This window comes from Schizosaccharomyces japonicus (assembly GCF_000149845.2).
Source record: "Schizosaccharomyces japonicus yFS275 unplaced genomic scaffold supercont5.2, whole genome shotgun sequence".
In the NCBI taxonomy this organism is placed as follows: domain Eukaryota; kingdom Fungi; phylum Ascomycota; class Schizosaccharomycetes; order Schizosaccharomycetales; family Schizosaccharomycetaceae; genus Schizosaccharomyces; species Schizosaccharomyces japonicus.
Genome location: NW_011627861.1, coordinates 2,787,509 through 2,813,002, shown reverse-complemented (window position 1 = coordinate 2,813,002; position 25,494 = coordinate 2,787,509). Strand labels below are relative to the sequence as shown.

General features: G+C 43.4%; 12 protein-coding genes across 12 annotated transcripts; 3 read left to right on the top strand and 9 right to left on the bottom strand.

The window, feature by feature from the left end:
* Positions 1–180: 180 nt before the first annotated feature.
* On the top strand, positions 181–2,721 carry SJAG_04232 (ULK/ULK protein kinase Atg1; the record flags this gene model as incomplete). Its single annotated transcript, XM_002175315.1, has 3 exons — positions 181–2,343; positions 2,391–2,550; positions 2,600–2,721. The coding sequence occupies 3 exons, from the start codon at positions 181–183 to the stop codon at positions 2,719–2,721; spliced, it is 2,445 nt and encodes an 814-aa protein (XP_002175351.1).
* On the bottom strand, positions 1,441–4,409 carry SJAG_04233 (tRNA guanylyltransferase). Its single transcript, XM_002175316.2, has 4 exons — positions 3,807–4,409; positions 3,442–3,742; positions 3,284–3,388; positions 1,441–3,242 (listed from the first exon to the last, which is right to left on the bottom strand). The coding sequence occupies exons 1-4, from the start codon at positions 4,040–4,042 to the stop codon at positions 3,093–3,095; spliced, it is 792 nt and encodes a 263-aa protein (XP_002175352.1). The 5' UTR covers positions 4,043–4,409; the 3' UTR covers positions 1,441–3,092.
* On the bottom strand, positions 4,356–5,736 carry SJAG_04234 (WDR89 family WD repeat protein). Its single transcript, XM_002175317.2, has one exon. It carries the CDS (start codon positions 5,594–5,596, stop codon positions 4,604–4,606), a length of 993 nt encoding a protein of 330 aa, XP_002175353.1. The 5' UTR covers positions 5,597–5,736; the 3' UTR covers positions 4,356–4,603.
* Positions 5,673–7,055, bottom strand: SJAG_04235 (TAP42 family protein). Its single transcript, XM_002175318.2, has one exon. The coding sequence runs from the start codon at positions 6,903–6,905 to the stop codon at positions 5,937–5,939; it is 969 nt and encodes a 322-aa protein (XP_002175354.1). The 5' UTR covers positions 6,906–7,055; the 3' UTR covers positions 5,673–5,936.
* A 280-nt stretch (positions 7,056–7,335) lies between these two features.
* Positions 7,336–11,487, bottom strand: SJAG_04236 (cell wall alpha-1,3-glucan synthase mok14; the record flags this gene model as incomplete). Its single annotated transcript, XM_002175319.2, has 1 exon — positions 7,336–11,487. One exon carries the CDS (start codon positions 11,485–11,487, stop codon positions 7,336–7,338), a length of 4,152 nt encoding a protein of 1,383 aa, XP_002175355.1.
* A 291-nt stretch (positions 11,488–11,778) lies between these two features.
* On the bottom strand, positions 11,779–13,719 carry SJAG_04237 (DNAJC11 family DNAJ domain-containing protein; the record flags this gene model as incomplete). Its single annotated transcript, XM_002175320.1, has 2 exons — positions 11,779–13,635; positions 13,678–13,719. 2 exons carry the CDS (start codon positions 13,717–13,719, stop codon positions 11,779–11,781), a joined length of 1,899 nt encoding a protein of 632 aa, XP_002175356.1.
* An 859-nt stretch (positions 13,720–14,578) lies between these two features.
* SJAG_04238 (alpha-amylase Aah3) lies at positions 14,579–16,785 on the top strand. Its single transcript, XM_002175321.2, has one exon. It carries the CDS (start codon positions 14,867–14,869, stop codon positions 16,565–16,567), a length of 1,701 nt encoding a protein of 566 aa, XP_002175357.1. The 5' UTR covers positions 14,579–14,866; the 3' UTR covers positions 16,568–16,785.
* SJAG_04239 (hypothetical protein) lies at positions 16,733–18,708 on the top strand. The gene has a single exon (XM_002175322.2). The coding sequence runs from the start codon at positions 17,010–17,012 to the stop codon at positions 17,862–17,864; it is 855 nt and encodes a 284-aa protein (XP_002175358.1). The 5' UTR covers positions 16,733–17,009; the 3' UTR covers positions 17,865–18,708.
* SJAG_04240 (hypothetical protein) lies at positions 17,976–19,143 on the bottom strand. Its single transcript, XM_002175323.2, has 2 exons — positions 18,744–19,143; positions 17,976–18,671 (listed from the first exon to the last, which is right to left on the bottom strand). Exons 1-2 carry the CDS (start codon positions 18,954–18,956, stop codon positions 18,108–18,110), a joined length of 777 nt encoding a protein of 258 aa, XP_002175359.2. The 5' UTR covers positions 18,957–19,143; the 3' UTR covers positions 17,976–18,107.
* Positions 19,144–19,240: 97 nt separating this feature from the next.
* SJAG_04241 (inorganic phosphate transporter) lies at positions 19,241–22,115 on the bottom strand. Its single transcript, XM_002175324.2, has 2 exons — positions 21,473–22,115; positions 19,241–21,400 (listed from the first exon to the last, which is right to left on the bottom strand). The coding sequence occupies exon 2, from the start codon at positions 21,361–21,363 to the stop codon at positions 19,648–19,650; it is 1,716 nt and encodes a 571-aa protein (XP_002175360.1). The 5' UTR covers positions 21,364–21,400; positions 21,473–22,115; the 3' UTR covers positions 19,241–19,647.
* Positions 22,116–22,750: 635 nt separating this feature from the next.
* Positions 22,751–24,643, bottom strand: SJAG_04242 (DUF89 family protein; the record flags this gene model as incomplete). Its single annotated transcript, XM_002175325.1, has 3 exons — positions 22,751–22,983; positions 23,236–24,300; positions 24,613–24,643. 3 exons carry the CDS (start codon positions 24,641–24,643, stop codon positions 22,751–22,753), a joined length of 1,329 nt encoding a protein of 442 aa, XP_002175361.1.
* A 151-nt stretch (positions 24,644–24,794) lies between these two features.
* Positions 24,795–25,389, bottom strand: SJAG_04243 (hypothetical protein). Its single transcript, XM_002175326.2, has one exon. The coding sequence runs from the start codon at positions 25,320–25,322 to the stop codon at positions 24,999–25,001; it is 324 nt and encodes a 107-aa protein (XP_002175362.1). The 5' UTR covers positions 25,323–25,389; the 3' UTR covers positions 24,795–24,998.
* Between the last annotated feature and the right edge of the window lie 105 nt (positions 25,390–25,494).

Here is a 25,494-nt window from a genome sequence, read left to right as displayed (position 1 = left end):
TTTCACTGGTGTCGCCCGGCTTGGTTATAATCCACCATCTGCGATATCAAGCACGTCTAAATTCGTGGTGGTTGATTTTGACTTCACCACCTGCGGAGCGGTCTGCTGTATTCAACATTTACTAGTAGAACCGCTAGAAAAAACAGGAAACAACTTAAAAAAACCGACGCTAAAGGCTGAATGAATGAATTATCGCAGTCTGGGACGCGTACGGTCGGTCCATATACAATTGGTTCAGAAATTGGACGTGGATCGTTTGCTACCGTATACAAAGGTCGACATTCAGTGACGAAAGAAGCAGTTTCCATCAAAAGTGTTCTAAGGAAGAAACTGACGAAGAAGTTGTTGGAGAACCTGGAAAGCGAGATCTCAATTTTGAAAGAAATTAAACATGTTCACGTTGTGGAGCTTTATGATTGCCAAAAGTCCGGCAGATTTATCCATTTGATTATGGAATACTGCTCGTTGGGAGATCTAAGCTACTTTATCCGAAAACGAGAGAAGCTCGGAAGTATTCCCTCCTTGTCTTGGCTCGTCAACGAATATCCACCCGTTTATAAGGCTGGTCTGAATGAAACGCTTGTTCGACACTTTACTCAGCAACTCGTTTCGGCATTGCAGTTTTTACGGTCGAAATCTCTTATTCACCGAGATGTTAAGCCTCAAAACCTCCTGCTACAGCCTCCTCCTACCTCTGAGTACTTGGAGGCACATCCCGACTTTGTTGGCAGTCCGAATTTGCCCATACTAAAACTTGCCGACTTTGGTTTTGCTCGTTACTTGCAAACGGCTTCCATGGCAGAAACACTGTGTGGCAGCCCTTTGTACATGGCGCCTGAGATTTTGCGGTATGAAAAGTACGACGCAAAGGCTGATCTGTGGTCCTTGGGTACTGTGCTGTACGAAATGGCCGTTGGTAAGCCTCCGTTCAAGGCCCCTAATCACGTCGAACTACTTCGTCGTATTCAACGTGCAAAGGATGTGATCAAGTTTCCCGAGGAGGCATTCATCCATCCCGACATCAAACTACTCATCTGTGCTCTGCTCAAGCAAAAACCCGGCGAGCGACTTGGTTACGAGGGGCTGCAGTCATCAATGGTGATTACGACCCCTGTCGATGACGCCTGTTCTTTATCAAAGAGTGCTATTCAAGACGCTGTCCAACCCATCACACTCCCTTCTTCCAGCCCGGCTTTTATTACTGACCTTTTCCCTCGAAACACACCTCCTGCCACTGGTGGTTTACTGCGACAAGCCATTCAGGCCGAACGGTTTACCGGTGCGGGTGCCTCACGGAATGTCCCTATCCCTCGACGTTTTACCACACGGTATTCTCGTACTGATAACAGCGTACCTTTCACACCAGTCATGCCTCCGGAGAGTGCACCTGTATCGACAAATCAGTTCGTTGGTTATGCCCGCGCTCAAAACTACGAAGACCGGGGTGTGTCGAGTTTCAAAAGCAATAAAAACGGCAGCGATTTCGTTGTTGTGGATCACGATTCAAGTTATTGGGTCAATAATAATCAGCGTTTTTCTCGCGAATATACAACTTCGTCTCCAACTGCCGGCTTAATGCATCCCAATAGCTTCTCTCCTGAAAGTTTGCCTCCAAACTCTGGAAACATCCCTATCCCCGTCAACCGTTTACGTCGCTTGCCGTCTTTCAACACGGCGGTAAATTGCTCTGCGCCTGCAGCTCATTTAGCGCAGCCAGCTTATGATCAGTTCCACACATTCGAACCCTCGTCCGTAGCAACTCCTCAAAGTGCATTAGCACGGGCTTTAAACTTTGCAAATGCAAAACTTCATGGCAATGAAGAAAAAAGTGGAATGATGTCGGACACTTCTTCACGAAGGAAGAGTCTGGGATCCTTTTCTTCGAAGCCTATTATTCTTGGTGAAGCAGCACTTATTAAATCACTCGAGGAGCTTTCCACAAAATGCAACGCCGTCTTCCGTTTTGCCGAGATAAAACTTGCTCAAGTAATTTCTCCACTAGCTGCTGAGTCTCGTATTGTGGAGTTGGAGGCCAATGCACAATTACCTCCTGGTGCTATTGCGTCTCTCTGCAAAGAAGCGTTTGTGCTGTATGAGCGCGACATGGAACTTTTACAAATTGGTCTTGATAGAATATTTGCCTTTAAAGCTGGTAATTTGGAGCAGAGCAGTTCCATGCCTGTTCAACAGTCTCATGACTGGTTTCGCAGGCGTTATAATGAGTCATTTGAAAAGTCTCAGTTTATGCGCGAAAAGTATATTTCGCTAACGACTTTGCATGAGATTGATGATTCTGACAACATCGAGGCATCGCATCTCATCTATAATCAAGCTCTTGATATGGTATGTTGCCTCCATGGATATCATGCATAGATTACTAACAGTTATAGTCGAGGACGGCCGTAACTTCGGAATTATCAGGACAAGATTTGGCAAAATGCTTGCGCATGTACGAAGCATCTAATATGTTGTTGGAGTCACTTTTGGAAGGTGATCTCCCTTCTGTTAATAGTACTGATGAGTCTAATGATGCACCCACCATTAAGAAGTGTATGTTTTTACCTTTTATCTTCATAGTTCATTCACTAACCGAATTTAGTTATTGCACTGATTCGTAGACGTCATGATTTGGTTGCTCAAAAAATGCAAAACCAGCGAGGTCGTGGTGATAACTTTGTTGAAGCCATGGCGAAAGTCTCATTGGCATCTAATCCAAATTAGGATTTACATTTTTTTTTTCTTACTAAATACTGCGAGTCGCTATCGACGAACAAATCCGTTTTTTTTCCTACACAACCAATTTGTGTGAAACAAATTTTTTCTCCTAATGCAATCGTGAGGGTCTTGACACCTTAAAATGTCTGGCTAGAGAATGAATTATTTTCATTAGTCCCCTCTGTAATTATAAATCCCTACTCAACTCACATGAACAATCAAGTTAAATAAAAAATGCGCAAAAAACCAATGCAGCAGTTGGCCTTGCGTTGTCTGTTTATATTCTAAACCTTGTTGTTTCCTCTCCCACTCTGAACAGAGAGTTCACTCGTTATGCTCGAGTTTCGTGTCTTCAATCGCCGGCTTTCTTTTTCAACTTATTGATTCATAAATGTTTCCAAATATGGTCGTTCTTTCCAAAAACTATCTGCGATCAAGTCGACATGCAGTTTTTCAATTACGAGTTTTTTCTTTTGTTTCTTTGAGAGGTTTGTCCCCTTTGAAAGCATGTCGTCTCCATCGGCGGGCTGTTTAGTTAGTATTCGCAATCTCTTAAAAAGTTACATACTTTTCGAGTAAATATGGTACCCTTTTTATACATTTCTGGTTCGTTATTATAGTTAATACCAAACTGGGAAAAAAGAATTTCATGCTTGTCGGCGCTAACAGTTCCCTGGCAAGTCGGTTAGCATTAAAAGTAGTTATTATATTACAATTTGGACGTACTTTTAGTCGTTCTTCTGCTTCACGATTAGACATTTTGCCTTGAAGTCGCAGGGCCCAAAACGTTGTGTTGTAAAGATTATTAATATGACAATCTGCTTGTCGCCAACTGAGATAATCGCGAAGGCTGGAGAACGAAGGGTAAAGAACCGCTCTACCATCAAACGAAGGAAGTGAGCGTAAAGGAATATCGAAAAATTTTGACCAGTTGAAAACAAATGCCGAAGTAAACAAGGAGCAGACGTGAGAAACAAGTTTGCTCTCTCTTCTCTCATACAGCTGAGTACCTTTGCACCAGACGAAACTAAATCCATGTTAAATTGATGAACTCTTCACGTTTCGTAACTAAAGGGTTTTACTCTTCTTACCTGTATTCGTCACTGTCGCCGTAAGCCAAAACGATATCTGTGAATTCTGATACGACTATTTCAGCTGCCTTGTTCATTAACTCTAAACAGCGGGAATCATTTGGTTTGGCAAATTCATGTTTTTCTGTAAACTTATGAAAACCTTTTCCATCAATACGAATAACAATGTACGTCTCAGGGAGCAAGTTGTCTGCTTTTTCAAAACCCTTCACGTATTCGAAGCGTGAATTGGCCATATTGTAGAAACTAATATCACGCTGACCCGTCTAAAAAGCCGTTGTGTAATTTTTTTAATAAGTCGACTTGACTATGGTTAAAAATGGCCTTTGAAATGTCCAAAATATCTGTTTGTTTTTGAAAAAAAATTCTTGTAAGGGAAAACCTCAATGTCTGACTTGTAAAGTGGAGCAAATTGAGGGAACATCAAATTAAAAAACGCAGGCAGAATGAAACACGTAAAAGCATGTTACTTTCATATTGTTATCTGCTTAAATGTTGAAGGATGGGATGTGATTATCTGGACTGACAAACCCTATGGATTTTCAACAAAAAATGTTTCAAACAAATCAGTACCTTAAAAATAAAAAACGTTTCACTTATTGCAACAGTAAATCCAGTCTTTCAATCAAACTCATTTAGTACATATATTCTGTTTTTAATATTATTTGAAAGTCTATTTTAACAAAAAAGAAAGGGGAACACATAAGACTAAGAAAGTTTAGCCGTGCTAAAAGTGTCCTTAAAAGTATGTTTAGACAAAAGAGGGCGTGGTTTTTTTTGAGTAACTGGTGCCTGGATTATGATGAGAAAGCCTGCAAGAATCCATCTTCACTCGCAGTAAAGTAGACGTGATGAGCCTTGTCATAAACGACATCACGACAAATTTCTCCTGACATACGATCCAGTTGCACGCTTGAAGTTGGGTTAAGGACACCAGTTTTACGGTCGATATTAGCAAATCGCACAGTAGGGTTGTCAAAGGTACTGTAAGCAAGCATGTGTTTTCGTTTATCATCAGTAGCAACTGTTCCAATAACATAGCTACAATCCAATTTTGGACGCAAGTCGTCAAAAGTTGTCACAGCTTTGCTTTTCCAGGAATCAGTCTCACGCTTTAATTTATAGAACGCGTAGGACTCCATATGCGAAACAGCTAATATGCGATTGCGGGAAAGAAAGGTAGCAATATGGAGGGATGCACCGTGATTGATTACGTGCAATACTGCCTCCTCGTCTGCGTCTCCACCGGCATTTTCATCCTTGGTCACATCAGTAATGTTAATCAACCCATCCGTAGACGCGCTAAGGAGGAGCTCTTTTGACTTAGGGAGGAATTCCATGGTTGTAACGTCGTCGTTATGTGAATCATTCCAACTGCGTACAGGCGAAGTATTACGAATGTCCCAGAGATAAATGGGTGCCTCATTCTGATAAAGCTCGGAACCCGTAGCAATGAAATTACCATGGTTGGCTACAGCCAACGACAAGATGGGCGACGAAACGTGCCAAGTATTTGCCGGGTTCTTGCATTCTGTGCGAATGTCCCAAAACTTCAAATCACCTTCTGTACCACACGTAAAAACACCCTTATTGTCTTTCGAGGGCTTAATACTCGACACATTAGCGTGTGCAGATTCAATGGTCAGCACTTGCCGTAAGTTTTCCTTGTCATAGAGTCCCCAAGAACCATTGGATGCAGAAACTGCCACTTGGTCATCCAGAGAAGCAATTTCAAACAAGTAAACGCCTTCAGTACGATCTGCTTTCACTGAACAAGATGCCTTCACCATGGCTGCCACTAAATTTCAACAATCCCTGTGATTTTGGAGTACCGCCAAAGGAAGCGAGAAAAAAAGTCATTAAACCTCGTTAAAATGAGTTAACGAGAAGCAGAAAGAAAAGTACAAAAGAAAGAATAATACAATTAGTTAGGGAAGAAGATGTTGATGAATAAAACGTAAAGAAAGACGGCAACAGTAAGGTATGAGATTGGACAACATTGTAGCGTCGCAATATGATTTGTTGTTTTACGAACAGCTGAGTTAGCTGAATTAGCTTTTACTAATTGCTGTCGGAAGAAACCAGTAGCCGACCAAATTAGTATTTCAATTGTCTGAGCTGTGCAATTCCTTAACCTCTGTTCATCTTCGTATTGCCAATTCCGCGAGGATTCGCTTCCACGAACTCGTCCCATCGGCGTGCTTTCATCGTTTTCGCATCGGCTTTCTCGTCAGTGTCTTCTTCCTCTTGATCATTAGTTTCGCCCTTATTGTCATTCTGACTAATGATATTTCCGCGCCGCATCTCTTCGTCAATGTATTCGTCCAGAGTCATGGTAGGTAAATTGTAATCGGGGCGAAAAACGCCCTTTGCTTGCTGTTTTCTGTCTGGCAAGATGGTAAACGGACGCAACGGCTTCCCGGTTTTATCTAAGAGACCAGTAAACTTGGAGAGATCGTCCAACTTCCAATCACTGGCCTTTTCTTTCTTTTCAAGACGCTCCTTGTCACGTTCGTCTCTTTCTTCAAGTCGTTTTTGTTCTCCTGGTTGAGGCCGCGATTGCAAAAGAGATACTTCCAGCTGCAGACTCTCAAGATTATCATATGTATCTTCCACAGCCATTTTAAGCACGGTAAGCCAGTACTCTCGTACATCCTCTTCATCGCTTGTGCTTAAAGAAGATTCAAGAGATCGAATTTGAGCATTAAGTTGCTTTTTCTGCTTATAATGTTCAATCTTTGCCTGGCGAGTGAAAGCTGCGTCTTTTGGAACACTGGCTTTTGGGCTTACAATCTTGTAGTCTTCACATAGTTGCAGAAAGTACTGATACAGATTTTCTGCTTGTTTTAAGTAACCGAGCCGTTCTTCACGAGACCAATCTTGCAGCACCTTGGCATATTTGAAAGGCACGAGCATGAACTTTAACTCGTTTGTTTTCACTTCTTCTAAGTCCTCATTGTTGCTAAAGAGCGAGAGCTTATGAACTAAATCTAGGCATTGAGCGTACTCAGTAACCAATTCCTGAAAACGTTGAGGATTTCCCTGTTTTTGAATATTCTCGGCGTGTTCCCATAAATCTTTTAACGAACCAGAAGACATTTCACTTCAATCCAATTACGCAATTACTGTTTTCTGTGGATAGGCTCGAATTGGATAGCAATTTCACTGTATTTTGACTATATGTGTAGGTGTGCACATACCACTTCAGTTATCAAAGGAGTATATTACCATCTACTTGACGCGTTGATCTCCACCAAAACCAAAAAAAAACCAAGTCAAACGAATGCAAGTTCGCCTTTAACAACTTGCTTTAACGGATAATGCAAACCGTCTACCATTCACGGCTAATGCATTTTCCTGTTTAACGTTACTACTCATTGTGCTAAAGCTAACTCTTATGTTCATGTAGTTTTCTATTGTATTATCATAGCTTTCATTAGTAAACATTAATCGTTAACGATCATAAAAAAAAGCACAAAACCTGTGTTCGTTCCATTCGGCATGAATTATCCCTAGACATTGCTTTGTACTAAGGACGGCTCATGTTTTCTCGACGGAAATACTTAAGGTATCCTCCGCAGACAATAATCTGCAAGAGAAGACAAACCCAGAAGGGTATATCGAGTAAAGGCTCGATTCCATCAACCGTTGTGTAACCAGTCAAGTCGGGAAAGACTGTTGAAGGGCCAATCTTTGTGGGCGATGTGAGACGAGCAAGAATTGTAGTCGTAGCTCCAAAAAGCTGACCAAGCATCAAAGTACTAGTAACGTGACGTCTTGTAAGCGTTTGAAGCAGAATAAGACCAATACCGACATTCTGTACAGCATCGAGAATAGCTAGCCAAAGCCATAATGCACGACTCAGATATGGACCAGCGATGCCAGCCCAGGGAAGGAACATGCCAATGTTTGATGTACTCCAGAAGAGGTGGAGCCATTTCGTGATACCGAATCCGAGTCCGATAACCGGGAATTGTCCCAAGTGTGCGTTGAAGAGAAATGACCAAGAACGGTCAGGATGAATGTCCACGCAAAAACCAAGAAACCAGCAGACATTAAACCCAATTTTCCAGAGTTTTGTCAGTGAGGAACCCCAAAAGAAACGCCAAGCGCGACCAGTTAGGGTAGACATCCAGTAATTTTGACAGACAACAGCAAAAAGGAACCAGAGAACGACTTTACGGTGAAGCAAGGACTTCGTGAAAGCTGGAACAGAACCAGGAAGTTGTCGGTAATAAACCGGAAGTCCTTTGTAGAGAAAAACTGTAAGACCAATTAAGAAAAGTGCAAATGGCCATACAATAGCTGCCACATAAGTAGTGTTCAATGGTTCCACAAGAATAGTACCGTCATCAGCCAGGTGACTGACTCTTGTACCCCATAGCCAAAGTACGGCTGTCCAAATCTGTTGGATTCCTTGCAAAACACAGGCTCTGTATACCCAACAGCCAACGCCAGAATTACCTTCCTCTTCAAAGTTAAGGGAATAGTACAGTGGACCACTAGCTGCTGCAACGGCGTAAATCCATGTAGCAACATAGCTGAGCCAACCACAGATTGCAATAGGAAATCCTAAAGAAGAAATACCAGTCATGGTGAAAGCTAGAGCATATACAACAAAAGGAAGTGACAACGAGTGAATGCTTGAAAACTTTCGGTATATACCCCACCAGAGGAAGGAAGACAGAACAAATACAATGGAAACAACATAAAGAGAGTAAGCGTTGTTAGTATTGAAGCCAGAGAGAAGTGTGAGTTGGAAAGAAGATACGGACAGAATTTGTCCCAACGAAAGACACATTGTATAAACAGGCCACGAGCCGACTTTGTAATACATAATTCTTTGCGCAAGCGGCAAATCAAGTGCATTACTGTCTGCAGTCCCCTCACTTTTAGTCGAGACTTCAGCAACGTTATTAGCTGCATTTTGTTCAGGAGTCTGCAAATACTTATACTTCTTTTTAGAAAAGCGAGTCTTATAGTAGTGATGTTCCTCTTCATACCAGCGTCGTTGAACTTTGACAAGGAAGGATTCGATACAATGACTGCCTTTAGAATTTTCAGGCGTAAGTGATGAAAGCATATCCGAATATTCCTTAATAGCCATTCCATTAGCGTCAATGAACCGTTCTTCCATCTTTGAACCCCAAAACTCAACAGCTACTGGCGTTTCCTCAGTTTCTGGTTCTTCAATGCCACCCTCCATAACGTCTGCTTCCATAGCTTCAACGGCATCTGATGGAGTAATTTCAGGTCCAGCAGTTTCACTGCCTTCCATTCTATCACTGGTTTCAGGTGCGTCGTTTGATACCTCTGTTTGCGCAAAAGATTCAGTCGAAATCACATTGTTGTTCTCATCAAGGACCTCAATTGTGGGAAGTTGCATTGGTTCTTTGTCTGCAACTTGTTCCTGAAGAGCAGCTTGCTTTTTAATCTGTTTCTTCAATTTTTTGGGATTTAAACAAGCTTTTTGAGAACGGATACACTTGTTCACAAGATTGCCGTAAAGGGCAACCCACTCGCTAACTGGGAAGCGTTGCTTGACTGCAGCCATGATAAGCTTTTGTCGCTGCTCCTTCGGTGAAGACAAAGCTCGACGACAAGCAGTTTCGAAACGTTCAAGGAGATGAGAAGTAGCACTAGATTCAACAGTGTACCACCATCCTGGCATTTCACCAAGGCCACCAACACGAGAGCCAATGCCCAAAGCACCCTTTCTTCCAAACTCGACAGCAACAAGACCAAACGGTTCGTCACGAGAAGGAATAAGAGCAAAGTCAGCACCACCAAAAACGAAAGGCGGCAAATGTGTGAACTTAGGCATAGAAAATACGCGACCAGGATAATGTTGCATGATGTAGACGAATTTTTCCGCAGCGAATTTACCGTAAAGATCAATAACAGGACCAACCACAATTAACTGTGTGTTGTACTCTTCAAGCAATGTTGGTGCCAAATCCGCAAGTAGATCGATACCCTTTTGAATAGACCATCTACCTACAAATACAAGAAGATCTGCATCGTCATCGACTTTCAGGCCAGCCCATTCTTGAGCCTTTCTTTTACATTCTTTACGGTAAGCAAGGACACTTTCAAGACTCCTTCCATCAACGCTGTCGTCTTCTAATGTGGCTACTGTGTCAGTAGGATCGGGATTAGGTAGTTTTCCAACTTCCTTCAAGCTCCAGAATATAGGATAACGAGCCCATGAACGTTCACCATACTTGTTGGAAACACCAACGACGCCAAAACCGTTTTGATAAACACGGATATAAGAAATGGCAGAATGAAGAAGATTGAATACATTTCCAAATTGTACATATTTCTTGCAGGTTTCAATTGGGAGATTGAAAAGACCACAGACTTCTTTCACGTCAGTTTCTGTATGCAAGGGCCAAAGACCTTGGAATTCAGCGTTATGAAGAGAGATCGCACAAGGAATAACAGAGGGAAGATTGTAAATAGGCGCCAAGGCGCCGTGGTAATCGTTGATATGATACAGATCCACAGGTTCACGTTTGATGAGTGCTGCAATTGATTGATTCCATACACTGTAAAAGATAGCAGATGCGAAATCATCCATTCGAAGAGGGTAAGGTTCGACAGCAGTTTGTTTACGAAAAACTGGGGCATCCAGTAAAAGATACTTTGTGTTCTTGTAATAATGGCTGTATACTCGAACAGTGTATATATGATTAACAACTTTCAAATGGATAGGAGCCTCTTCTTCAGCAGAAGGGTATTCAAGATTGCCAACGCAAGGAACAACCCAAATCAAATCGTAGTGAGGAAGATGTTGACCCATTAGTTCTGCCATTACACCCAAACCACCAATCTTAATTCTGATATCCCAGTCGGGAATGTTGTACTCAAGAGTTGCAAAAAGAATACAGGTACGATGAACTTGAGGATCAACAGGAAGAGGATCCTCACCCTCCACAATATCCGTACTCTCCTGCGACTGCTCAAGCAGTTTCTGTCGCTTCTTATAATGGGACTTCAATTTACGAATCGAGTTCTTAGAACGTCCTTTTTTGTTGAACTCAATTCGGTAATAAGCCCTCCGAAAGATCATAACGGAAGCTACACCAGTGACAAGAGGGAAAATTGAAAACACAAGGAACATAGCAAGTGTGATTTCGCGCAAACCACGAAGTTCGAGCAAAAAGAAACGACCTACATTATCGAAAACAATTGCCCAACCGACATGGCTAACTTCAGGAGCTTCTTCTGTCCAAACAACATCTTCAAAGAGTTCCTTTGGAGTAAACATATACAAATGCGAAGAGCCGTATGACTTAGTCAACGGGAGCAAACGAATGTCAGACTCCAAGGATTGTGGTAGAGGAGTCAGTTGTGGCATATTTAAGTCAACTTGGTGCCAGTACTCGTCAGGGCCATCGATCACATAGTTGTCTGTCAATGACAAATAAGGATAGTCGAGATGGATAAACGAGTAATTAACTCCTTCCTCGGATTCAATGGAATAGGAAACGTTGGTGAATAACACATCAATATCCGTATAATCGGATTCAGTGTTATTGAAAAACTGACCAACATTTCCATCAATTATGTCGAAGACTGGAAGTTCATTGTAGTCACGGAAACCATGTGCGCCAAGGACGAGCGCTAACAATTGCAATGTTGTTGTGCTTAAACGAAGTGACATTCCATGAACCATATTTAAATATAGACTTATAAATATAGTCAAGGAAAAAGAACAGCAAATTAAATGACAATTCTATTAATCACTCGTTTGCAGAGGTTGGCAGCCTCTACTCACCCTTTTTTGTCTTTATTGTGGTTGAGTAGTATGTGCTCCGGGAGAATTCGAATTACCAGTTGCATAAACTAATTACATTCAGATGTAAACAAACCTTATTTTCATCAGAAAAAAATGAAAGGCAAGTTGTAATACCAATCTCATATGAAACAAAGCTTTCTTTATGCTGTAATTATGTGTGCTTTTAGGTTAGTCATGCCAGAATCCTTTAATGTCAATGTTATGAAACATACCTCGAGATGGCAGCGTTGCTCCTTGTTTATCTGTAAGGATGACTTTGTGCATCTTCTCATGGAAGGTGTAAGTAATTTCTAATTCTTTTGGATCATCAGAGAAGAGAGGATAGATGCCCAACAAGTCAGTCTGTTTTATTAGCTGACGAACCATTCTATTAACCCGTACCTTTGAAGATCCTGAAGGAATAACAAGTCGCGAATCCTCTATCAACGCACTTAATACAAGTTTGACGTCTTGTGTTAATAATGAATTTTTTGAAACCGTCCGGTACTCTGCCTTCAGAATGACAAGGCCAGCTTTAGCGACTTCTTGGTCAATTTTTTTTAGAGCCAATGGTTTCAACAAGACCTGTTCTTCCAGTGCAGCGGTTTTCTTAGATTCATATACATCTTTATATTCTTGAAGTTGCTGCAGGCGTTGACGCTTAGCAATCCGTTTACGACGAGGCGATAAAACAAAATGTTCCAGGCCCAAGACGGTACTTAACGGAAATGCTATACCCCAAAACAGGGAAGATTTGGTCATGGAATCGCACCATAAAATAGGAATGGAGATTGTCTGACCCAATCTAGACCAACTGAACAAAGTTAGTATTAGAGCAATGACTAAGAACACGAACCTTAAGTTGAGTGTCAAGGAGCTTGTCGTAATTCCAAAAATGGCGCCAGCACCAATAGTAGTGTGTTTAGCTACTTGCTTAGAGCCGTCAACGGAAAACTGCATCCCGCTGGCAGTTGATAATGAAGTACCAATTCTACATGCAATTCTCTTTTCCTTCTCACCCAAACCAAAATTGTAATTTAGGTTGATTCCAGACATCATTAACCCAGCAGTAACATCAGCATTCCAAGCAAGTTCGGGCCCTTGTTCACTAGAAGGTACACGAAGCTGCTGCCAGCCCAAAGAGAACATACTGCGGTCGCCTAAAAATCCTTCATTTTCCCAAGGACCAAGAGCTAGAGCACCAGTTTTATAACGAACTGACATTGAACCAAGGGGGGTTAGTTGGCGAACAAAGTGAAAGGAAGCTTGTGGAGGGCGGCTTAACCCCAATAACTGTACATGAGGCACAAAAACGCTCTTGTCGTCGAGAACGCATGTCGCCTTAGCGAAAACATTATAAGGTCGAAGTAAAGAAGTTCCAGCTTCCAGGTTGACAGTCGGAGACAATTGATGTTTTATAATCGAATAAAAAGACGGTGTTGCCTTTTCGCGTGGACGCACTGAAACGTTACTAAGAAAGACAAGTGATGTTCCGTTTTTTTCTTTTGTTTCAAGAGTTTCGTCAACACCCGAGAGTAAAGAATCAAGGGAATGAATAGGTACATGAAACGAATGTTTTGCCTGGAAGGATAGCCAGTGAATCATATTAAATCTTGAAAAAAATGAGCCTTTGTACGAAGGAACACCTGGCCGAAGGGGATTATCAATTTTAAGAGGAGGCTTAAACAAGGGCATTGCATTCAAAACAAGTGTACTTTCACTTCTGCTCTTCACCATGTTCTCTAGTTCAACACTTTGTTTTTCATTAAGCTGTTGCCGAATCATTTCTTCAAATTCCTTGGGGCTTTTACAGCGAACGCCGACATCCCACTTGACTTTAAGGCCCTCTTCGCCAAAATGATCATATATCGTTCGCTTCTTTGGATCCGAGAGACATTCATAAGCTTTTTGGATTTGTTGAAACTTTTTCTCTGCAATAGGTTTGTTTTCGGAACTTTGTCTGTCCGGGTGAAAGAGTCTTGAAAGCTTTCTGTATGATTCTTTTATGTCTTCGTTACTGGACTGCATTTTAGTTAGCAATTGGACCTAGATCGAGGGTAATCGTACATTTTTAGGTATATTCAATACCTTGTAATATTCCGTTGTCTCTATAGATTCCGTTTGCTCCATTTTAAAAGCAGGGTATAGGGAAATGAAAGTAGGAAGAGAAGAGGGGGGAAAACGGTTTCGTTAAGCAATGTCTCTTCTAACTGAACCGTAACAGGAAATGTTCCTGTATAACTGAGAGTGGTTTTTTTGAGAACACAACCAGTCGAAAGTTAAAGATGAATTTGATAGTCAACGGTACTGTTCCGTACAGAATAATTTCTGGAGGCGTGTTTGCTAGTGCGTGTTGTACTAACACCCTTAGGAGACACATAATGACTATAAAGATACTTAGGTAGAAGACTATTTTAGAACGATAGAAAGAGTACTCGAATGTCAAGTGCATTCAAGTCTCTATAAAATCTAGATTTTTTATTCATCAGAATTTGACTTTCCATAGAACTTTAGAATTCCTCGCAAGTTTCGAAACACGTATTCATGCGATTAGTCACTCAGTAATAACTTGAGCGTTTTTATGATCACTCGTAAGTTTTATTAGAACGCGTATTAAACTCTATTAGTCGAATTGTTTATGAACGACATTTCATTTATAGCATTCTTTATTCAGTTACTTTCTTACAACATGGACATGACAAATTCGACTAACTATCAATAAACTAGCTTTATGTGACCATAAGGACGTTCTATTACCATTCATTCATACTACCGTATAACTGACCATATCCAATTATGCATCCATTGATGACATTAAAATCTAGAGCTTTTTTTACAATACAAACATGTCTAAACAACACGATACTCCGTCTCAGTCTCTTCACATAAATACGTTTGTGAGTTTGTCCTGATCTCGCTTTACGCGACTCGAACGCTCGCCTACTAACACCGCCCTCCTGTAACCCGACACTTTTCAGACTTAACATAGGAGAGGCTGTGGTAACACCAGAGCCTGCCAACCTTCCCTTCGCCAACACTGTAGCTCAAGTGTCAGTAGGGTTTTTTGTTCTACATTACATTTTCCTCTTTATACCAGTAGGAAAAGACTAAGAGGTTGTTTCTTGGAGGAACGGCCGGTAAGTCTTTCCGTTCTGTATCAGGCGTAACTTGAACAGGTCAGCATTAACTATTCCCTAAAAAAGCACTTGTCAATACCTGGACTATCTTGTCGTCTAGCAATATTTAATTGCATGTTAATAATTTGTACTGTTTCAATATGAACGGATCTGTTTTTGTTGTTCTTTTCTCTCTTTTGAGCATATTTTTACCAACAATAGCGAAATCGTCGGAGGAATGGCGTTCTCGTGTCATCTACCAGTTGTTGACTGATAGATTTGCTGTGGACGATGGTAGTACGGACACGTACTGTGATGTGTCATCATTGCAATACTGCGGTGGTACCTGGAAGGGTATCAGTACGAAACTGGATTACATTGCGGATATGGGTTTCACTGCCATTTGGATTTCTCCCATTGACAAGAACATTGAGGGTGAACAAGGCACTTCTGGCTGGGCTTATCATGGATACTGGAATACGGACTATAAGTCCCTGAACAGCCATTTTGGTTCAGAGAGCGATCTGATTAGCATGATTACAGCGGCCCACAATCTCGGCATTTGGGTTATGTTTGATACTATTGCAAATTCTATGGCTGTGAATGGCAGTAACCCAGATTTCTCGTACTCGACGTTGGTGCCCTTCAACGCTGAGAAGTACTTCCATCCTTATTGTGTCATTGACTGGGATACAGATACTGACGACCAAATTGTTGATTGCTGGACCAATGCCGGTGTGGTTACACTGGCAGATTTGGATTTGGAAAATAGTGACGTGTCTGATTATCTTTACTCCCAAGTGAAGTCTGTTGTCTCAAAGTACAGTGTTGACGGAATCCGTGTGGATTCTGCGAAGCAGATGAATACCTCTTTTTTCCCTGATTATGTTTCCAATGCAGGTGTTTTTGCTCTTGGTGAAGTCTTCTCTTACGATCCTAATATGATGTGCAAATACATGAAGTATTCCATTGGCTCTACGAACTATCCTCTTCAACTGAAGATGAACTTTTCGTTCACTGCCACTGGTGCGGGTATGACTTTGATTGAAAGTTTGTATGAAAGTATGAGTTCCAATTCCAATTGTTCCGGCGTTGATCGTTCGTTGACGGGAACTTTTATTGAGAACCACGATTTACAGCGTTTCGCTTCATACACTAGTGACCAAGCAAACATTATGGGTGCAATCGCTTTTGTACTTGTTTGGGATGGTATCCCCATTATTTACTATGGTCAAGAGCAGGGCTTCAGTGGTGCTGCTGATCCTCTCAATCGTGAGGCTCTTTGGTCCTCTGGTTACGATACTACAAACCCCTATTACACGCTTATTAAGTCTCTCGTGCATTTCCGAAGAACCGTTATGTCTCAGGATAGTACATATGTGACAACACTCTTTTCTTTCATTGAGTCTGCTAGAGACCATATGATTGCTCAGAAGAACAAGGTGCTTGTTGTGTTTGCCAATGTCGGTGTGTCCGTGAATTCTACAACTTATACCATTAGCTCCAACTTTTCTTCTGGTGTGGTCCTCAGTGAAATCATTCATCAAAAGACTGCAACTGTCGGTTCGGGCGGTGTCTTTGAAGCCACCATGACAAACGGCTATCCTCTCATCTTTTACCCGTCCGCTAGCCTGGCGTCAACAAGTGTGTATACTGTAAACCTTACCATCGTGCCTACGACAGAGCATACAGGTACTACTACCGTGACTACCTCTTATTACAAACCCACATACTCGGCACGAACCTTCACCGGTAGTGGTAGTGTGTTCACGCTTTCTGCTGCCTCGAGTTACTCTTCTTCTTCCCTCCTTATCCTTGGTTCCTTGGCCGCTGCAGCCTTGGTCACCTTCATTGTTTGGTAAGTGAAAGTGCCCGCGCTACAGAAACTACCTCAATCCTTCTTTTTTGTTTACAATCTATCCTTGCATATCCCCATGTAGTTTCATATTTTACGGTCAACAAGTTAAAATTATTACAGAAATTGAACTTTCAAAAAATTCACACATTTCAAAGCTGCGTTAAAATTGCTTAAACCCCTAATGCGTATTTGCACTTAATACCGTATATACTCGAAGTTTCTTTATAAGTCTTAATCCCCGTATTGTTTCGAGTTTGTATTGTCACTGTAAACGCATCTAATACACCCACCAAACACAGAAGATAAATTGAAAAAAACAAATTTGTTACTTGGGAACAGTTTCCGAAACAGTTAACCAATTTGGACAGGATACGTACAATTTTTCCGTCTGTACTTATTCTTGGTCAGGGTCTTTCATTGGCGTCTTATCAAGCCTTTCGAATGGGATGAGTGAGTTAACGGGGTCCCAAGAAACCCGTGTTTCTTGGAAAATCTCACCAAGCAGGGCACGGACGTTGAGCGCAAAAGATGTCTCAAAATTGTTTCAGGGGAATACCAATGCTGAACCTACGTCGCCTTATGATCCGGTCGGTAAGCTTTGGAATCGAATTACGGCTTCACATTCTACAGGCCAACGTTCAGTGTCTTTGCCTTGTCCGTTAGAGAGTAAGACGCCTACGAAATCAACGAGACCGTTTATTTTAAAGCGAAAGCGTTCTTCGGGTAAAGGCAGTGATGAACTTGGAACCGATGGTGACGAAGACGATATCCCTAGTTCGACGATAAATCGAAAATTAAACAGAGTGTCGAGCTTATTAAGTGTTCTTCGGGCCAAGCTTGATAGGGATTCTAATGCTCATGAGCGAGAGCATTCAGGCTCACCGAAAGCTTCAAAGCTGAAGAAGTCATTCTCGGAGCCCTATGGCACTGAGGCAACGTCCTCAAGCAGTTCTTATGAAACTCAACTCATCGACGTCGATGCAACTGTCCTTCCCGCGCCCGTACAAAATGATGCCGAAGACGCTGTATCTGTAGCCAGTGAATCAACAGTCGCTGATGAAACAGAATTGCAATTAGATGAAAATGACATACAGCAACTGGATAACATTGAGAAACACTGGATATCGACTCAAACTGCTCTAACACAAGGGTCTGCTTCCAACGTAAATACCGAGGAGCTTAAACCGACCTTCGACTACAGCAGCGAGCCTAGTGGAGACGATATTGACTGGGACGAAGAAGCTATCCAAGCAATCATGACGCAAACGGAAGCACAATTTCTCTCATCTGCTGCCCAATAATGCGTCCCCCATTTCTACTCTCCTATCTTTAATCCCTCCCATCATCTCTTTCTTTTTGCATTCTTCTGTTCAATTTTTGCGTGAATCATGTCACACTTCGTTCTCTTTTCCTTTGGAACCCCTTTCTGTTCTTTCTTTTTTATGATATTAATGGCCCCTTCATGAAATTTATTCAACATTCATTATCTGGTTACTACTACAATAATGGAAGCCAAGTATAGACTGCTTCCTCTCATTTTTTTATTAACAGTCGCGATGAACCATTGAAACCAACTTTTCATAAATATCCCGCTTCTGAATCCAAGTTCTTGTTTGTTTCTTTCTTTCCACAATTAAATTGTATTGAATAAAAACCAGGGAAGCACTTATCTCTTTCGACCAAGTCGGTTCTTCTGTGCAGCGTTTCTGAAACAGACTGCTCTCGAAGGCATCTTCCCATTTCGCGTGATACAGTAGCTGGGTTAGACTGTCTAGACTGTCACGCATTTCCTGTGTCTTTCTAATCTTTGACTTTAGGGACATAGACAATCTCGTACTTTGCTTTGCATACTTTGGCCGAAGAAATGTCGCATAACTTGACGTATGGACAAAATCAAACATCAATCGGTTTCCAGCCTTTGATTGAATTTCTAACACTCGTTCTTCAGTCAAAGGCGTTTTACGCAAACCCCGTTTCTGAAATTTTGTAACATCTAAACCGCCTTGCTTTGTACATAGTAAGTACTCTGAAAACCTATGCTGTAGTTCCTTTCGTAGCTGCTCCGTTGGAAATGTACCGCGAATAGTTTTCTGAAATTTATTCACATACTGTAAGATTAGGATGTTAGTATCTGAGACTTCTGTGAATATATATACAGTATTCTTTTAACAGCGACATACTTCGCAACCTAGTCGATAAAGCGAACCCGCTTTTTTCGGATGATGGACGCTTCGAGCCTTGCGGAATTTTCCAATAAAAATATCTTTGGCAAGTCGTCGTAAGTCTATGTCCGGCAACTTTGAAGATGCCCTCAGGCCTATCCTATACAAGTGAAGCACGCGCAGCCGATGCTGACCTCCGTATTTAGCATTCCAAAAAACCCTCATTCTCATAAATCAGACATGCGGTCAGTGAATAAATGAAGTACATAATTATAAACCGACGAACCCATTATCCACAGAGAAGACAATTAGATAGATTCAATCGAGAGATACATTCAGAAGCAAATGTACCACACATTTTCAGCACTTCCAGTTCCCATATTCTTCTATGGAAAAATTTAACATTCATTTTTTTTTTCTATGGAAATACGAACGGATATATAAAGCATATAGTTGAAGACGCAACTTTATACGGAGTCTAAGGTTCACCGTTCACTTGGAAAGAATACAGAATTCACAGTGTTGTAAAAGTCATTTGTAGGAACTTATATGAGAAACCAACCATGCTAATAGAAACAAAAACTTTTATAGAAAATAAACCTAAGGTAGTAGTGATGCTAGTGATCCAAACGACAGTCATAAGCTAAGCGACCAAAAACTAAGAATGTGGAGAACAGTTCAACTGTCCATAACGAAAGTTCAGTCCAAAGAGATACACGCCGAGCAGAGAAAAGTTGAAGGAATAATTGACGTAGGTGAGACATGTAATGAATGAGAACATAACACATTCACATCCCAAAAAAAAAGAACATTCACAACTGAACGAATGGCAAACCACAGCACGGGCTTTTTTAAGACGGACTCACAGGTCCCAAAAAACAACGAATAAAGGGGAAGGGTTTCGGATAAAAGATTAAATAAATTAGATGCCATGCTTCCACCAAGCCCACTTCTCGTTACGATCAAGAATAGACTTTTCACCCCGGCGCATTGCTGCGATTTCTTGACGATCAATCAAGTCGGCGTCACGGTTTGCAGTCTCGGGAAGAAGCAAGGTAATGAGGGCACCCACGATCATGCAGCCGAAGAAGATCCAAAGGACGCTAGCGAAACCGATAACGTCAGTCAGCTTGTTGAAAAGTAGAGCAGAGATGATAGCACCACATTTACCACAGGCAGCACAAATACCATGCGAGAAAGCACGCACACGCGAGGGGAAGACTTCAGCAGGGAAACAGAAAGTGGTAGTGTTGGGTCCAAAGTTGAAAAAGAATTGGGCCAAGGCGACACAGATGAAACGACCAGCGGTAGAAATAGTGCTCCAGGTTCCAGCCAAGATAGCGAAAAGCAAACTACAAATCAGGAAACCCTGAATTTGAATCCACTTGCGACCAAGACGCTCAATAAAGAAAACAGTTACCCAGTAACCGGGAATATAACCAGCAACAGCGATAATCAAGTTACCAATAGCGTTCTTCTGCAATTTGTGGTACTCGTTCTTTCCATTGCTGAAACCCATTTCAGAAAGAATGACGGATTGGTTAAGGTTAACGCCATAGAAAGCGATATCAAGCAAGAACCAACAGGCGGCAGAGGCAAACAGAATCTTGAAGTGACGCCATTCGGAAAAGTATGCAAGGAAACCAGTCTTGGGGTCCTCACCTTCCGTGGGGATCACCTTGGAAGCGGCATCTTGGCCACTCTCAGTCAGACTAGGTGCGGCAGCGGCCTCAATGTCAACCTCAGCTTGCGACTTGTCCTTGGAGGGATTGTCTTCGGACTGGTAGTATGTGGCAGAGTTGGAGGAATTATTAGCCTTGGCCTCCTTGATCACATCCATCTCAACGGCACCATCACCCTTGGCCATGACGTTCTTCGAGTCCTTGAATTGCTGGGACTCCTGCATACGCAAACGAGGGATCATAACAAGAACAGCGGGCACCAAGGCGATACCGAATTGCAAACGCCAAACGCCATTCAACTTGTGGTACTTGCCTTCAACATTCAAAACATGCTCGTAGCAAAGAAGAATAATAATCGTGGCAACGCAACCGGTAAGCGTGCCCCAACCTTGGTTGGAGAAAATCCAGGAAAGAAGTGTACCACGACGGTTCAGATGGGACCGTTCGGACGTGATGGAGGCAGACATAGGATAATCACCACCGATACCAATACCAAGAACGACACGGAAAGCAAAAAGCCACATCATCTTTCCCGTAGGACTCTTGATGCTGTTGGGCAAGCAAATAATGAGGATGGTAGCAATGATGACCACGATCATCTCCTTACCATACACAAACTTACGGCCAAAAAAGTCACCCAAGAAACCGAACAACAGCTGGCCCAAAATGTTACCGATGTTAGTTGCAGCATTCACGACACCACGAATGCCAGACGGGTAATGCTCATGGCCTTCGAGACCACCCCAGTAGAGGTAGGACAGAATGGGCGAGACCAGGTTGATGATGAAAAGGTCATAACTGTCGAGCAAGAAACCCGTACCTGCAATGGCCAAAAGCTTAATCTCTCTCTTCGTCACGAAGCCCAAATACTTCTTTTCAGTTTCGGCCTCGACCTGCTCCAAAGGAACAGCTGGCTCCGGCTCTTGCCGAGGAATTGAACGGATGCTGTAACTCATACTGTACAACCAAGTGCTCTACTCCAAAGATGTATATCTTTTGGAAGGAAAGTTATAATTGAGACAAACAAAAAAAGGTAGGGTGCGTGTATGAAGAAGTCTCACGTACCTTATACCACTGGGTGCTCACGGCAGTCTATCAAGCAAATATGAACAGCTGATAGAACAGAAAAGTTATATGTGGATATACACAAACAAAATAAACGACTCAAACACTTTTCAAGTACAAGAAAACTGCTTCGTCTTGTTGTATTTGAAATCACAGTCAGAGAAAAAACGATCTACTGTCTTCTGTGTATTTCAATTGACGAATCCACAAACAAACCAAATCAGAACCAGTTCGACAAATCTGAAGGTTTATAAAAACGGTTCAGAGACACACAGTTTGTCCACACGTGCTTACCAAGAGTGCTCAGAGACGTGTTACGAGTCAAGAACACAAGGAATATCTCGCGAGCAAAAGGTGATGACAACAAGTAAGTGTTGCGAACGATGACCTAATCGAACCGTCTCTTCTCGTTCGAGCGATGAACGCCTTAATTAAACAAGAAAAAGAACAGAGATGCGAAGAATGAACCCCAAAAACCAGCAAAAAATGTCGCCCGACGCGACTGAAGATGTTTTGCTAGTGAGACCAAAAAGTGGTGGTTGGTTGGTTGGTGTTAAGGGAGACGGCAGGGGGGAAGCTAAGGTCGGCCGACATTTTGTAGGGTGCACATCACACACGTGAAACAACAGTTGTTCCGGTGCTAAGGGGAGGCCAGATACGCACCACCTACACCACAGGACGGAACGCTGGAATTACGTAAATCAGGGTTAGCCGTGTGGCAGTAAGCGGGACGGAGCAGCAACAATGACAGTACTTCCAGTCATGAGCAGCACGTCCATTGGTGCAACGAGCGGGACGGTTGGTTGATGTTGCAGTAGTAGTGAGTGTGTGCGTGGATGAGAACAACAGTGCGTGGTTGATATGCAATTGGTGCAGTTGACACAATTGACACAATCGCCGGTCTGGAAGCGATAAGCTGAGTGAGACCCGTTCGCACAGCGGCTCGACGGTCAGTGGAGCGTAGCGAGTATAATAGGTGACCAATTTCCCCGTCTCAGTCCGAGGTGAATCCGCCTATAGCAAAAGTTGGCGTAAGCGAGACCAAACAGAGTGACGGGAAAAACCGATATGTGTGAGACAAGCGACGCACGTGAGAAAAAGCGCATCGAGAGGCAACCATGTTGACAAAATGAAGCGAGAAGACAGCAGGTTGGGAAGCACTGTCGCATGACACCAATCCGAGACACACACACGCATTACACGAAAGGGTGAGGTGAGTGTAAAACAGTGCATCCAATCACGCTCGCAGTATGGCATGCCGGTAACGCGCACAGCAGCCTAGTCCTTCTTGCAGAATTCAGCAACAGCATACTTGCCCGTACGCTCCCAATGAGGAGTCTCGCGGGTCAATCGCTCCTCGACGCCCTCGGCGAGACCTACAACAACATCAGCCTTGCAGGTACGCAGGGCAAAGACGTTCATGGTTCCTGCAAGGGGTCCCAGGGCCTCACGGAAACTTGTAGTCATGGGCCATTGACAGTCGCCCGTAAGCTTTCGGTAATTTAAGTCACCTAGGTGAACGGTTAGTAGGAGGGAAACGCAAAGGGGGAGGAGGGAGGGACGGAGGGGATGGAATGGAATGGCGGGGGACGGACAGGAGCAGGGGGAGAAATGGAAAAGGGTCCTGTGGAAAAGGGACGTGGACGGCTAGCTCAGTGCAATCGGATGCGTTCCATTCGAAGTGTATAGGGACTGAAGCAAAGGGCACACGTTACACGCCTTATACCCTTGCAGCCTCTGCGCCTGTCCATGCCCCAACTTACCCTTAAAGATGACTAGATCCGAAGTGGCCAGGTCTTGTAACAGGGCTGGCGCCTTTTCTGGCATGCGACCGTAGTAGTGGGCCGTGGTCCAAAAAGCGTTGGGACGGATGATGATCTGACCCTCTGCATGGTAATTAGCCAGGCTCGAGGCCAGTGCCTGTACACTAGGCTCGGGGAAATCAGAAGCAAGCATGGAGAAGAGGTAGGTGATGTCGTTGACCAACACATCCGACACGAACCAGGGCACGTCTTTCGGGTGGAAGACGACCGTCTTGGCAATGCGAGACTTGAGCAAGTACAACGCGAACACAAGATCGACATACAGCTCAAACCCGGCATTGTCGAGCACAATGTCGACACGGCCATCCCTCACATGACGCAGCGACTTCCACACCGAGGGGAAGTCGTTGGCAATGATGTTCTTCTGGCTGTTCTCAACGGCCTGCTTGCCTTGGAGTTTTTGAAGATCGTCGTACGAAACGTTCGTAAGTAGACTCAAGTCCGTAGCATTGCCCCACAATGAAACTTGGGCCATTTCGAGGAACAGCAGGTAGGCAGTTTCGTCGTTCTGGTGTTCGGTAACCTCCTTCAAATCATTCGACAAATGCATGCAGCGTTCGGCCAGCTCTACAATGGCGATTCTGCTGGAGCGAACGGTCTTTTCCTTCTGTTCGAAAAAAGGATCGTGACGGTCCCATTCGGACTGTCTCGCAAAACACAGACTCATGTAGCGGTACATGTAGCACTCTGAATACAACCAAGGTGCCGCGCCCCATGTCAAACCGTCGTACTCGGCCAGTTCGGCGTTGTACTCGGCCAAGTCTGCATCCTCGCCCTCCAAGGGAAGCATAGTGCGATTGTGTTCAATGTCAAACTTGAGCTGGTTCAGTTGACTGATGATTCGCTTGCCCTGGACGACGTAGGGGGCATCATTGGACATTCCTCTTTCCAAAGCCTTGGCAACGTGACGAGACACATCGTCGACAACACCCGTAATGATGATCGGCCAGCGATGCTGGACACAGACCATACCAAACGAATTGGGGTCACTGTTAAGACAGTAAGCTGCGAGTGTGAGTAAGAGGGAGAGAGAGAGAGAGAGAGAGAGAGGGTAAAAAGAATGACGACTGACGACGACCGGCGACGACTGGCGACGATGAAGACAATTGCAGCATCACACCAACAATTCAAAAGCTGGACTTTAGCAAACCCAACCTGACTGCAAGGTCGCGTAAAAACGTCGTGTTTCTGGCACAAATCAGGCATTTACGCTACAAACTACGAAAATTGCTACTACAAACGCGTCGAATGAATGAATGTCCAACCATCACGGTCGTCTCCCACCGTCCTCGCCTCTACATTACCGCGTAGACTTACGTTTTGGAGGATGTAAAAACTGCTCAGGCATAATGATGTGGTGAATGTTGAGTAGTTCAGTTCCGCGGGTTTTGGTGGAGACTCCAGAGAGAGGGGAAGAACCGAAAGTGCGAAAAAGTGCACAGCGAACAATCGCAGTTCATTCAGCGTAGAAAAAACAGCTTGCAAGTAAAATACATGACATTCATTACAAACATATCGAGTCGTAAAGTGCGGCGAGGCTTGTGAGCGGAAAGTTACCCAGCAAATTAAAGTTAAGCGAGCGATGGCATAAGCGAGCACGTGTGTGCACGTGTATGGCTCTCCCGCCAACCTAGCGCTTAAGTCGCTTAAATGGCGCATGAGCGTGTGATTGGCGCGCTCGTCGCACACGTTCTCCACGTGGTTTACGAGAACCACTTAGAAGACTTCTGCTTGGTCGCTTCGGCGGCCTCGTTCGCCTTGGACTGGGCCTCATTAATGGCTGCGTTCGTGTTTTGACGCGGTTTTTCGAGCTGTTCTGAAATCATATCAGCGCCGCTGCGAACCATAGAGGCAGACTTTTCTGCGGCAGAGTCGACGGCGTTGTCCAGTCTTCTGCCTTTTGATTGCATGGCCTTGCCGAGGTCATTGCCGGTTTTCTCGGCAGAGCCCTTGTTCCGGCGCAGCATGTAATAGCCGAGGCCCGCGACAGCGGCGGTTGTGAACAGTACTTTTTTGTTGCTCATCATGGTGGATGCCGGGAGAAGAGAGCGACACTGGGTATAAGTAGAGGGGATGACGTGTATGATGAAAGGATGAGCGGGTGGCGCTAGTGAGGTCCAGCGAGCGTTAGCGAGTGGAAGAGCAAGCTTTGCGAGCGCCAGTGAGCACCAGCGAGCACAGTGTTTCACGCTATTGCAA

Bases quoted from the DNA above. Each gene is read 5' to 3' on its own strand.
- SJAG_04235 (XM_002175318.2), bottom strand. From the start codon at position 6,905: ATGTCTTCTGGTTCGTTAAAAGATTTATGGGAACACGCCGAGAATATT.
- SJAG_04243 (XM_002175326.2), bottom strand. From the start codon at position 25,322: ATGATGAGCAACAAAAAAGTACTGTTCACAACCGCCGCTGTCGCGGGC.
- SJAG_04240 (XM_002175323.2), bottom strand. From the start codon at position 18,956: ATGAGAATGAGGGTTTTTTGGAATGCTAAATACGGAGGTCAGCATCGG. The intron at 18,672-18,743 runs GTATGTCGCTGT...CTAATCTTACAG, and splicing joins TTTATCGACTAGGTTGCGAA to TATGTGAATAAATTTCAGAA.
- SJAG_04241 (XM_002175324.2), bottom strand. From the start codon at position 21,363: ATGAGTTACAGCATCCGTTCAATTCCTCGGCAAGAGCCGGAGCCAGCT.
- SJAG_04239 (XM_002175322.2), top strand. From the start codon at position 17,010: ATGAGTGAGTTAACGGGGTCCCAAGAAACCCGTGTTTCTTGGAAAATC.
- SJAG_04238 (XM_002175321.2), top strand. From the start codon at position 14,867: ATGAACGGATCTGTTTTTGTTGTTCTTTTCTCTCTTTTGAGCATATTT.
- SJAG_04233 (XM_002175316.2), bottom strand. From the start codon at position 4,042: ATGGCCAATTCACGCTTCGAATACGTGAAGGGTTTTGAAAAAGCAGAC. The intron at 3,743-3,806 runs GTAAGAAGAGTA...ACATGGATTTAG, and splicing joins GGCGACAGTGACGAATACAG to TTTCGTCTGGTGCAAAGGTA. The intron at 3,243-3,283 runs GTATGTAACTTT...CTAACTAAACAG, and splicing joins GTACCATATTTACTCGAAAA to CCCGCCGATGGAGACGACAT.
- SJAG_04234 (XM_002175317.2), bottom strand. From the start codon at position 5,596: ATGGTGAAGGCATCTTGTTCAGTGAAAGCAGATCGTACTGAAGGCGTT.